General features: G+C 40.1%; 1 protein-coding gene across 1 annotated transcript; it reads right to left on the reverse strand.

The window, feature by feature from the left end:
- Window positions 1-266: 266 nt before the first annotated feature.
- On the reverse strand, window positions 267-2,668 carry LOC147889257 (pentatricopeptide repeat-containing protein DOT4, chloroplastic-like). The gene has a single exon (XM_087391907.1). The coding sequence runs from the start codon at window positions 2,651-2,653 to the stop codon at window positions 533-535; it is 2,121 nt and encodes a 706-aa protein (XP_087248033.1). The 5' UTR covers window positions 2,654-2,668; the 3' UTR covers window positions 267-532.
- Between the last annotated feature and the right edge of the window lie 10,352 nt (window positions 2,669-13,020).

The following is a 13,020-nucleotide window of genomic DNA, read 5'->3' on the forward strand; positions in this document are numbered from 1 at the left end:
TACAACCCATTTGACGCCATGTGTTCCCTTATGTAACCCCTGCTCCTCCTGCCCCTATGTCCTCCTCGTATGGCGGCTCGCAGGTGGGGCAGTGACCTCCAACAATCTCTACTAAACTGTCTCACAAAAGCAGCCGAGAGTTATTGTCTAGAACCAGCCTGAGGTTGTGCACATCTTGACGTCATTTCAAGAGACTGCAGATTCAAACTCACAACAAGTTTTTCTAGTGACATATTCACTATCTTATAAAGCAACTCAATTTGCACCAACCATGATTCCACTCACTCCATCCTTCTCCAAGTATCCCCTCACCTGTTGTTTCACCATTCAAGCAGGAACATGTCAAATGAGGGCACTTTCCTTGAGGACATCAAAAGGTTGCTGATGTATCATGTATCTTCGATATGAGTGACAGTGGCTGCATAGAAGTCCAGAGATTTTCAGCATCACGTATGGGTGTCCCTTGCATGTATTAATTAGGGCACATGATAGCCAAGTCTTTCTGCTCACATATTACATCTTTTGCATCATCCTATACATGCCATGACACATAATGCACATCTGGGACATGTCCTTCCTCACCCATTTTGCAAAAAAGTTCTTGTAGCTTTGCATATATATCTTTGCTTTGAGAATGTCTTGTGTCCCCCACCACAAATGTCTGCACAATTCCACCAACCTCAGTCCAAGTTTGTCCTGAGTTCATCCATGCTTGTTCTATCACTCTCATTGCCTCGACCTTCATCTCCTCCGCCGGCATGTGTGCACCTGCATAAAGATTAGACATCAAGACATAAGCTGCACAATCCTTTTCATCCAATCGTACTGCATGTTCAAAGGCTTGTCTTCCAAGCTCCACATTGCCCCACTTTCGACAAGCCCCCAATACAGTTAGCCACACCACAAGATTAGGCTGGAAAGGCATCTTCTCCACCATCGCAACCGCCTGGTCTAACTGGCCAGCACGGCCAAGGAGATCAATAATGCACGTATGGTGCTCAATAGTTGGAGTGATATCATAGCCTTTGCTCATGGCCTCAAAGTACTTCTGGCCCTTATCTACTAGACCTGCATGACTGCATACAATAAGAACACTAAGGAATGTGATTCCGTTCGGCTTGACGCCTGCTGCTCTCATTCTCTTAAGCATACAGAAGACCATTTTACTTTCTCCTAGCTGGGCATATCCTGCAATTAGTGTGGTCCATAAAACTACATCTCGAACTGGCAGCTTGTCAAACACTTCACATGCTTTTGCAAGCAAGCCACATTTGGCATACATGTCGACCAAGGTGCTGCCAACAAAAGGATCTCTCTCCAAATCCTGCTTGGCAATCTCAGCATGTATTTCTTGGCCCTTATCTATGGCTCTTATGCTGCCACAAGCTTTCAAGCTGCAAACAAATGTGACAGCATTTGGACAGACACCCTCAAGTTGCATCTGTGTTAAACAATTCAATGCTTCCTCACCGAGCCCATGTTCAGCATAGCCTGCAATTAGTGCAGTCCATGAGCACACAGTTCGAACTTGCAGCTTGTTGAACACTTCCTGTGCTTTTGCAAGCAAGCCACATTTGGCATACATGTCAACCAAAGCGCTGCCAACAACAGGGTCTGTTTCCAATTCCTGACTGGCAATTGCAGCATGTATTTCTTGGCCCTTGTGTATGGCTCCTATACTGCCACATGCTTTCAACATGCAAATAAACGTGACGGCATTTGGAGAGAACCCCTTGAGTTGCATCTGTTCGAAACAGTTCAGTGCTTCCTCACCAAGACCACATTCAGTATATCCTGCAATTAGTGTAGTCCACGAGACAACATTTTGAACTGGCAGTTGGTCAAACACTTCCCGTGCTTTTGGCAGCGAACCACATTTGGCATACATGTCGACCAAGGTGCTACCAACAAAAGGATCTCTCTCCAATTCCTGTCTGGCGATCTCAGCATGTATCTTTCGGCCCTTGCCTATGGCACCTATGCTGCCACAAGCTTTCAAGCTGCAAACAAACGTGACAGCATCTGCAGGGATGCCCTCCAGTTGCATCTGTTTGAAACAGATCAGCGCTTCCTCACCAAGCCCCTGTTCAGCGTATCCTGCAATTAGTGCAGTCCATGAGACTACGTCCCGAGATGGCAGCTTCTCAAACAATTCCTGTGCTTTTGCAAGTGAGCCACATTTGGCATACATGTCAACCAAGCTGCTGACAACAAAAGGATCTTTTTCCAATTCCTGCCTGGCAATCTCAGCGTGCATTTCTCGCCCTCTTTCCACATCTTGCAATTTAGCACAAGCTTTCAATAAGGCCACAAACGTATACTTGCTAGGATGTACAGAATCCTCTTGCATTTTCTGGTACAGGTTGAGGGCATGCTGTGATTTCCCACATTCAACATTACCCATGATGAGAGAAGTCCAAGAATATCCATTCCGATCATTTAACCTGTTAAAAGCTTGCTGAGCATCGTACATGCTTCCACATTCCACCAACATTGGGACAAGGTAGTTTCCGAGAGATCTATGAGCGTCAAGCCCACGTTTGCACATGTAGGCATGCAAGCGCTTGGCATATGCTGGACTTTTCTTTTTTCTACACTTCTGCAAGATGCATATGAAGTTCTCAACCGAAGGTGGCTGAGGCATTCGTTCCATAGAAGTGAGTGCCTCCTCGAAGCTCAGCATATCCAAGCTGCGGTTCCCTCGCAACTGTTTTGCTGTCAGGGGATTCGCCTGTACAATTTTCATTGCCACTTTTCATCGCAAACGTGGTGGGAGACGGTTTCACGATACTTTGATCAGTGCATAGACTCAACAGTTGCCCATTGGAGCTCATATCCATCATGTTCATCAATTTGAATATTTTACTCCCAAGAAAGAAATCTTTACAGAATTAATTTTTGTAAGTATGCAATTTGCGAAACGAAGTGTACCTTAGCATGAGTTATGGATGTCATTTGGATGTCATTATGGGTAGTTGATTAATTTTGGTAATGATGTCTTTACTCTTAACTCCTTGGCGTTTTTTCTACACTTAAGATGATATGTTACCTTTCCAATTCACTTTCTCTTCTTCCCCCAAGTGATGTTTGAGCCCACTCTAAGACCCTCCCATGAGCATGTTGTCCACCCCTTACTTGAGATTGTGTGCCAAGATTGTCTCAAGACTATTATTTTAGTCGCAACATTTTTGCTCCTTGCATTATTGCTCTAGTCCCCTTTTTCTCTCCACTTTTGAATCTATGCTCTACTACATTTCTTACACTAGTATGCACTCTCTATTATGCTATGCTCCTCTTCTTGTCCCCAGCACCCCTTACATATCTCAGGTTTCTTTAAAAAATCTTACCTTCCTCTACCTAACCTACAGGACTTTCCATAGCTATTCTTCCCTTACTTGCCTCTTGAGAAGTCCCTTCATGGTAAAGAGTATTTCTACATGCCCAAGTAAAGTTGTCAACTCCTGCACCTTCCATGACACACAATAAATCTAATGAGTGGCTCCAATATAGCTTGAACAAGATGATAGTCATGTATAGATATTTCATGGATCAACATCGATTGCCTAAGAGCAAGAGAGGCTCAATTCTACATGAGTGGAAGGGTCACATCTTAAACTTTATGTTTGGTAATCATGTTAAGGTGCAACACATCTACATGGGAAAGAACATCACATTTGTCCATCCTTGAATCAACCTAAGATAGAATCACATTCTCTACTTTATTTTCTTGTAAAAGATGTGTTCCTTATGGTATGTTTATCATTATCTTCATCTTGAATGCCGCAAGTAGTCGAAAAAGTGCATGCGCATAGTGAAATGTATACCTCTAGTCACATTGGCACTCATCAATTATGTGTAGGATTAGCTTGGACAATATGAACCAAGAATAAGTTTTTTAGATTAGTGTGTTTAAGAATTGTGTTAATTTATACCTTTAGGATGAGTTTGTCATGTATTTTCAAAGTATACTATATTTGAGGCTCTTTTTATCCTCTACCCTTGACTATGCAGCTTTAAATACTTATTACACAATATTTCCACATTTGCATTTTATTTCTTAAGTATTTCCTGTAGAATCCCGTAGGATAGAATGGATGCATCTTGCAAGAGGTGTGAGAGCACAATGAAAGAAAGATGGTAGTTCTCTATATTATGATTGTTAGAGAGAGGTCTCTCTCTTATAGAAAGGGGGAGAAGGTAATACCTTCCCTACATAAGTGGCAATCAGTCCCTACATCAGTGGGAATCAATCCCTACATCAGTGGGATTGCCTTTGTCTTACATCATCCCTTAGGTCACACACTAGACACATCATAGCACTTGATGTGCCTTTACAACACACGCAAACACACATGTGACTCCCCTAGATGCACACATGCACCATAGAGCAAGCCCTTGATCATACTTATCCCAACATCCCCTCCCTCAAGGGGTTGCCTCTTGCAGTGTCAAGGATACATCTAGTCTCATAGTTTCTCGGTGGTCAAGGATAAATCTATGGCTAGGATCTCATGCTAGCAAGGGTTCCAAGGGTGTGAGGTTCACAGAAATGGGATAGACAAAACACATATCACATGGTCTATATCATATGGTGACCAGAGGTGATTTACAAAAGACATAACATATTCTTTTTGGAGTACTACTCCAGGCAGAGAACCTCAAAATTTGACCAAGTGATGATAAACAAAAAAGTGCTTAAAAAGCATAGTCTTCATAGGAGGCGTCATCTTGTGGAGGCACATCAACTGAAAGTAGATTGGCAGTTTCTGACTTCGTGTTGCTTCCTTTTTGGCTTTACTGGAGGTTCTCTGCCATCCAAAAGCTGCTTTACCCACTTCGGGAATGGCCATGTAGAGTTAGCTGGTTCCCGCATAGTTACACGAGAGTGGAGCATTGATATCTAATAGCTTTACCTTCAAATGTACCAACAAATTGTTCCTTTTTTACAACATCTGGCAGTTGTCCTAAGCTGCTGGCTATCCATCTTGTTTCAAATTGCCCCACATGACTATCGGGGTCATATCCTTTCTTGCCTATGAATTTTGTAGCCTTGATCATCATTGGATTTAGCATGCTAGGTGGTTGTTGGGGTGGAAGAGTCTGTGGGGGTGGAACATGGTGTCTGCTTTGTGGTTGAGGAGTTATGGGTCAAAAAGTCACCTTCTAGTTGCTAAACAGATTCCTGCAGCCAAGTAAGTATCGTAAGTAGTCTGTATGAAGACCTCAGCTGGGGTTAGTGTATCGAGGAGTTGGAGGTTGGCTTCAACTTCCTGGAACTCTGAGCTTCGAATAGAATCCAATGAAGAGCTGACTTCACTAGAGACATAATCCGGATCCTCTATACTGTTGTCAGAATGTCAGTGGTTGTTGTGTCTTCTGATTCATCTTCAACTCGTGCTCTAGCTCTTTTTCGGGTGAAGTAAGGTGCTCTATTCTCCTCGTCTAACACCCATCTTGAGACTTTCCATGAGAAACTGGTGCTATTCTATCAAGTTTGCCATACCGACTTGATGTTGAATGAGACAGAGTCATGGTCGGCTATGATCTTAGAGAGGTGACTTTACTTAACTTGAGGCAAGATGGTATTGCATACAATCTTGGTCGGATGCTTTGCTACCATAAAAGAGAGTCAACCCAAACTGGTCAGATGCTGGTAGTGATATCTTTTAGTCACCTTCCACCACTTTTGTCTTGATGTAGATGTGCAAGGCTTGTATTTTTGCACCTCGGCCTTCTAAGCACAATCGGTGGTGCTGCTATTTGTTGGAAGTTCTTTGCACATTGTTTTGCTCATGATTTCTATAGTATAGTTGCCTGTCAGATTGGAGTCGAAACACATTTTGAGCAGTTGGATAGTTGGGCTATTGCAACCAAAGCAATTCGAAGTCATTTGGAGGTAGGATCACCAAATGTGTTAAGGGCTAGACTTTCCCTGAACAAAAAGATGTGTAAATAATGCAAAGGCAACAAGACAATGCAACACCCAAGCTCCTTCTCTAAATTTCTCTTAAATTGGAAAAACACTTAAAAGGCATCACTTTTAGCTTTCATGACATAAATCCGAGTCATCCAGATTCTGGTTGTAATCATCTATAAAAGTGACATAGTAAATTGCCCCCCTGAGTGTTGTATTGTCTATAGGTCCACAAACATTCAAATGAATTTGACATATGTACATCTTGGGACAAGTATAATGACTCATGGGTGAAAGCATGCTACGGTGTATATACTATTGGTAGAAATAGTACAAAATTTCAAAAGTACTAAAATCCTATATGAAAATAAAGTTTCAAGAATTTATTTCATAAAAAATTACTTCCAGCATAGCCAAACCTCAAAAGTACTCTAGTTTGACATGGTAAAAAATCAAAGTGCTCACAAGTACACAATTAGTATCAAAATAGTGCCATTTCTTTTTTGCCAAAAAGAGTACTTTTTCAGACACCCTACCATGATTTCACCCTCATAATCCCCTCTACTTCACATATGTCATAGTAAATAGTGCAATTTAAACTTGTTCTAACAATGTTGTCATGAGTGAAGATAGCTTCTTTAATGACTTCTTGTTTAAACTTCTTTAATGACTCATATGCTACAGTTGCTAAAGGAAGGGCATGGAAGTCTTATTCCAAAGAAATGTTCATCTTTTAAAAATGATTTTTGTTAGAGGTGAAAATGAGATGAATGTAGGAAGGTGAATATATTCACTTTCCCTCCAGAGTTTGATCCTTTCAAAAGTTCCTTATGTTGTCCCCAATAGGAGTGCACATGGGTAGTATATTGGTAAGCAGGCAGTTTTGGAGTCAAAGCTAAAAATGCAAACAAATTTTTTGGTGGGTTGCACTATTGAAAGGGAGTTTTAGCTTGAAGCTACAACACTTCATATCACTTCGTCATAAAAGGTGGCTTGAGATGAAGAAAGTAGGTCAACTAACCTTATTTGTCAAAATAAAAAAGACTACATGTGAAAGTTCACAAAAGAAACATTCACCTCTCCACTCTAGTAGTCTCTCTAAGGAGGTAGTGCTAATCAGGTTGCTCTAAATGTTTTATTGTTTGTCATCATGTTAAGGATCCAAGTACTCCAAATGTGCTACTTTGAAGTCCCAATCTTCTCTACAAACCAAATCTTTGGCATCCATGGTTTTGATATTTGCCAATGTACCTGCTGCTACTGTTATAGAATGTAGATACTCTTTTAGTATTGATAGTTTGTTCTCCACCCAATAGAAGTTATTTTTTAGTTTCATACATGTGAGAACTTTGTCTTTGTTGTGGCAAGAAAAGAGATGCTAGTGGCTATGTCCACAGTCCATTGATTGCTTTGGCACATGTAGCAAGAATGAGAATCAGTATTAGGAGGCTGATCCAAATCCAAAAACCAATTTGCCAAGTTATCTACTACAATGGTTTGAGCATATGGTGAGAGGTCTCGGTGGAGCATCTTGCTTTCATAGAGGATGAGCAGCCAACCACAAGGACATTTGAGACAACTGTCGAGGATAATAGTCATGGCATCTTTGGCTTGGCTTCCAAAGTTTGTGTAGGCGGGGGAAGAGAAGAACAAGCTAAGAACTTGGAATGAGAGACATTCATCCCTCATTTCCATAAGAAGATTGTAGAAGAACAACACACAGTCATGCCAAGAATAGACACATGAACTTCAAAATGGTTGTATGGTTAAGGAAAAAATGGCACACATCCTCCCAAAATTCCTACATCTCATACTGAGCCCTTTGTTAGTAACTAAGCATAAATAAGGCCATGGATCATTTTTTTCCTCTTTTCTTTTGGCAAGGCTGAACAAAAGGAACAACTAACCATAGAGCGTGAGCACACATTCAATTGACTAAACTCCTGACTCAAACATGTAACCTGCCATAGTATCGCATTTGTGAGTACAAGTGATCTGGGAAGACAAGGAAGCATTTGAAGAAGCTCAATAATTGGAGCTTTCCATCCGTTTAATGAGATTTCCTCTAGGTATGGCAAACAGGCAATCTGATTTGTGAGCCTTTCTAGCACTGATGGATCTCACACACCTTTCAAATTTAGATGGATGATAGTTGTGGGTAATGGCTGAAGTCTAGCTGCCACTCGCCTCCACACCACAAGGACAACACATCCAATTTCGTGCTACCATACACAAGTCCCTCCACATTGCAAGCATCCACAACCCCAAACTCCATAAGAGACTTTTAGTGGAGGGAGAGAAGAAGCAAGGTTGAGACAATGTTGAGCTTGAGGAGTGGGAAACAACGTGTTGAGATGAGGAGAGGAGTCTTCGCATGTATACACATGCAGTCACGCCTCACTATCTTAAACAACACAAAAGCCAGTTCTCAAAACAAGGGTGCACATCTGAGACATGCACAAATAGCACTGTCTCCAATGTTTTTGATGGATGGCAAATTAGAATATAGTGCCCTTGCCTATGTACTTTTAGTATGTAGTGCTCATTTTTGGCCTATCCTAGAAGGATAGGTCTTAGTAATGAAATTGGGCTTAAGAATATGCGCCATTTTCACTCCAGTCATTCATACTTTCCTCACAACATCTCTAGTTTCACTCGAGTCCTCCACACTATCCTCATATTCTCTCTCTCTCTCTCTCTCTCTCTCTCTCTCTCTCTCTCTCTCTCTCTCTCTCTCTCTCTCTCTCTCTCTCTCTCTCTCTCTCTCTCAGGTTTCTGCCCTCTTTTTCCACAAGACAGGCCCATTTAATGAATTCACCTTGTTTATTTTCTCTCACCCTTTTTTGTCATGAATCTTTCAAGAAATAGCTATCATCTGGCACCTACGGCTCTCCCCCAAAAAATTACAAACTATCTACAAGAGGACGTTGCATGTGAAGCTAGACATGAGAGGACCTTGCACATGATATGGCTCTCCCCCATAAAATTACAAATTATCTACAAGACGACGTTGCATGTGAAGCTAGACATGAGAGGACCTTACATGTGAAGCTCGACAGGAATGAGCTCTCAATAGCATGTCTAAGTCCTCCTTACTTCTTTAGGAAACTCCAATATGATGTATGTTTCTTATAAAACTTTGTAAATATAATCTAATTACTTATCTAAAGCTTTTTATAAACTTTCATGTTCACATCTCAAGCAACATGTCCAAGTCCTCCATACTTCTTTAGGAAACTCCTATGGAATGCATTCCTCTAGAAGATTTGCATGGGATGCACTTTATCCCTTGTTCTCAGAGCAAAGTAGTGTTTTTCTTCTTTGATGCCAAAGTTAAGGTGAATGTCTTGCTTCTCAGATGCATAGTCGAGTACAATATTTGTACTATGCAAATCATTGTGGATCCAACCCTACTCATGGAAGGCTGCAAGCCTAGACAACATGCAAAAGAAAGTTTTGGTGTGGAAGCCATAGTTTGCCTTTCTCTATTGGAATACTCTTGTTTGGCACCCAAACCAAAATTACAATTCATAGAGCCCTTGCGTGTTTTGTAGAAGACTTTGCACAGTGTCCCTCCAGTGAAATATGAGAGCAAAGTAGTGTTGCCCTTCTTTGATGCCAAAGTTAAGGTGAATGTCTTGCTTCTCAAATGCATAGTCGAGTACAATATTTGTACTGTGCAAATCATTGTGGATCCAACCCTACTCATGGAAGGCTGCAAGCCCAGACAACATGCAAAAGAAAGTTATGGTGTGGAAGCCATAGTTTGCCTTTCTCTATTGGAATACTCTTGTTTGGCACCCAAACCAAAATTACAATTCATAGAGCCCTTGCGTGTTTTGTAGAAGACTTTGTGGAGTGTCCCTCCACTGAAATATGACATGAATCCCCAAGTATGGAAACTAAAAATGACATGAGGAAATGGATTTTATTTGACCATGTGCAAAGGAAAGTGATCTGAGTTGTCTTGCACATGGACCATAGAATTATTTGAAAGCTTAGGCTTGATGACAATTTTTTGGATGCATTCAAGCAAAGCTTTGTGCAAAGAGTAAGCGAAAAGAAAGGCGTGTTGATTATATGTTGTCAACTAAAGGACATAACAAATGAGTTTTGGTGAGCTAAATAACGAGTTGCACGAGTGGGCTACAACAATAAAAGGAAATATTTAAGTACAATGCAAGTTGTGTTGATGATGCCATAGTTCCAAGAAAGAAGCAATTACTTTGGGATAAAATTATGTGGATAAAATGGAAGGCAAATGAGGTGCATTCAAAGTTAATTGCGTTTGCCAACAAAAAGGTTGACACAAGGGAGTTTGAGCATGGTGAGAGTGTAACAACACAATGTAGAGCCTATTCAAGTGCAAATTTTGGTAGCACAAGGTTGTCAACAAGCAGCTGTGTTATTTAATTACAATAGGATAAATACAAAGTGCTTATTGACAAGAACATTGATATTGGCTTTGAAGGTCAAACATTTTTGGATAAGATATAACGGGTTGTAGGTTTAGATCCAATTAATTATTTTGAAGCTAAGCATAAACAAACCAGTGGGGCCACTTAACATTGGGAGATGCCACAACTCTATGCACAAAAGACTTGTACTATCCAAGCTTCAAGCACTATATCATGCAAAACTCTATGCACCATCATTTGAGCAAATGCATACACAAACTTCACTCCAAAGTTTAGTAAGTGCACTACACTCTACATGCATATTCTATGTACCATTTGAGTAAATCTTTATAGGAATACTTTGAGGCACAAAGAATGTACATGGACTCCATGTACATGGGCAATGTTTCAATGTGTTCATGATGTCATTGTAAGTGTTGTTTCCTTGTGCCTTTATTGCATGCACATGCTCTAGTCAATGCTCTACATGCATAGTTCATGTGTCATCTAAGAAAACCCTTATGGGATAAAGAACATACATCCAACCTTTACATCAGTGGGCGCATATGTTCAAATCAACACTCCACATGCCAATTCCATGTGCCATCTAAGCAAACCCTTTCTGAACAAATCTCCCATGCACAAATGTCATGTGCAAATTAATATCTCACAGACAAGTTCTATGTGCAATGTAATAAATTTGCATCAAAACATTCCTAAATGTAGGCTAAATCAATAAATCTCACTTGATTTGGTTACACAAAGGTTGGAATGGAATTCCAGTGTGTTCGCAGTGACATTTTTTGAATTGCATGGTGCTTGAGCACACCCACATGTTTAACCAAACACTTTTTGCGTGTCATCTGAGGAAACCCTCATGAAAGTACACCAAAGCACACAATATACACATGAACATGCACATGATGTCTCTAGGCCTTTACACACAAACTTCTTATTGCATCTGACCAAACCCTTGTAGGTATACTCTAAAGCACAAAGAACATACATGTATCTAAATCCCATTGCAAAATTTTCAATCCTATGTTGCTTACTTAGATTGTAGTAGAATGTTTGGCGATGTATTCATGGTGTCAAAAGCATGCAAGTAATTATGTTCTTCCAATAAGTATGCTCTATGTACAAACATTTTGAGTAACCTTTCATGCATTGAATATCGACTACCATGTGAGCCAATCCTCTAGGAGATTTTGTAAGGTATAACAGTTTGCTTGTTGCACGGAAATTTTAGGACCTCAAAAAGAAAACATTGATCCTAATTTAATTCCCGTCAAACAAATGAAGGGTTTAGTCTCCACTGTTGTTGCAAAGAACATGATGGAGGAAAACAAGTTTAAGAAGGTAAAACATGAAGTTCTTGAAGACTTTGTATCAGAAAGTAAAGCTAATGTCACAAAAATTCAAGAGGCTTTTGATGTGAGCGAAGTGAGTAGAAAGGGGTATACTTCAATATTTAGAGTTTTCTCATCAACATTAAAAGATCAACGGATAAAACATGTGTTGTTACCAACACCAGCACAAGTGTGGAAGGAACGAGGTCATCTCAACCAAGAAATTGATAAGTTTATTGGACATTACTTTCATATCGAAAGTGTATATGAAAGTGAAAAGGGAAGCACTATGTATAATGCTTGGAATAATATTTTTCTAGATCTTGAGCAATTGCAAAGACTTATGGTTGAGTACTACAGTATCACATTTGAAGAATGTAAAGGAGATTTGAAGTTTGTTGTGAAGCTCGATGAGTATGAAATCATCAAGGAAAAAAAGATAGAGAGAGTTTCTATCACTTTGATGAATCGATCACAAAGTCCAGCTCAAAGTACTTCAGTGTCCAATCAAAAAGCACGTATGATGGTTGGGCGCATTTGAGGTATGTAAACTATTGCCTTCCAAATTAGTCTTTGCTCGAAATGATATATCTTTCAAACCTGTGGTTTTAAATTACAAGTGAAGACGAAGGACCATGCAGTACTTTATTGGGTATTTCATCAAATAGATATACCATCAATTATCAAGAGTCAAGTCCAAGGACGCCATCTTCAAATTCTAGGGAAGGGTGATTTTCAAATTGAATGGCATATGGCAGGCGACCTAAAGATGCTGAAGTGTATGTTCAATATAAGCAAAGGGGGTAACTCAAAATCTCCTTGCTTGTACTACCAACGAACCAGCACATGTCCTAGATTCTAAATGGTGGAAAAGAGCACCCAATAGAGATAAAGTAGATAAAAATTTCAGAGAAATTCTTGGGATCCTATTATGCAATGTTCACATTTGTACATTGCATGCATTATGTAGGATCATTGATAAACTAGTTTTCCTATATATTGGATTTGCATAGAAACTTCACCCTGAGAGCAGAAGAAAAGAGGCACTACAACCATTAGAAGCAGCGCTATTAGAAATTGGTCTCCATGGAGGAGATGTACATATTATAAAGGATCTTTAAAAATCTACAAATGGAAAAGATGTTCCTATCAAGCCATCTATTGGTGTAGTAAAGGCTAGAAGATTTTTGTCTCTGTTGAGAGTTCATGCTCAACATCATGTGATCATGTGTGCATAGCACCATCACGTGATCATATGTGCATAGCACTAACCTTATAGAGTGCTATAAAGGAAAGGGTTAGATCCCCTAACCCTAACCCTAAAAGGGTTTGTATATATTCTATTTTTTCAACTAATTCT

This window comes from Dipteris shenzhenensis, chromosome 20, assembly GCF_047967505.1.
Source record: "Dipteris shenzhenensis isolate YYH24624 ecotype China chromosome 20, Dip_SZ_1.0, whole genome shotgun sequence".
Taxonomy (NCBI): Eukaryota; Viridiplantae; Streptophyta; class Polypodiopsida; order Gleicheniales; family Dipteridaceae; genus Dipteris; species Dipteris shenzhenensis.

Excerpts from the sequence above, each read along its gene's own strand:
- LOC147889257 (XM_087391907.1), bottom strand. The coding sequence starts at position 2,653 with ATGGAACGAATGCCTCAGCCACCTTCGGTTGAGAACTTCATATGCATC.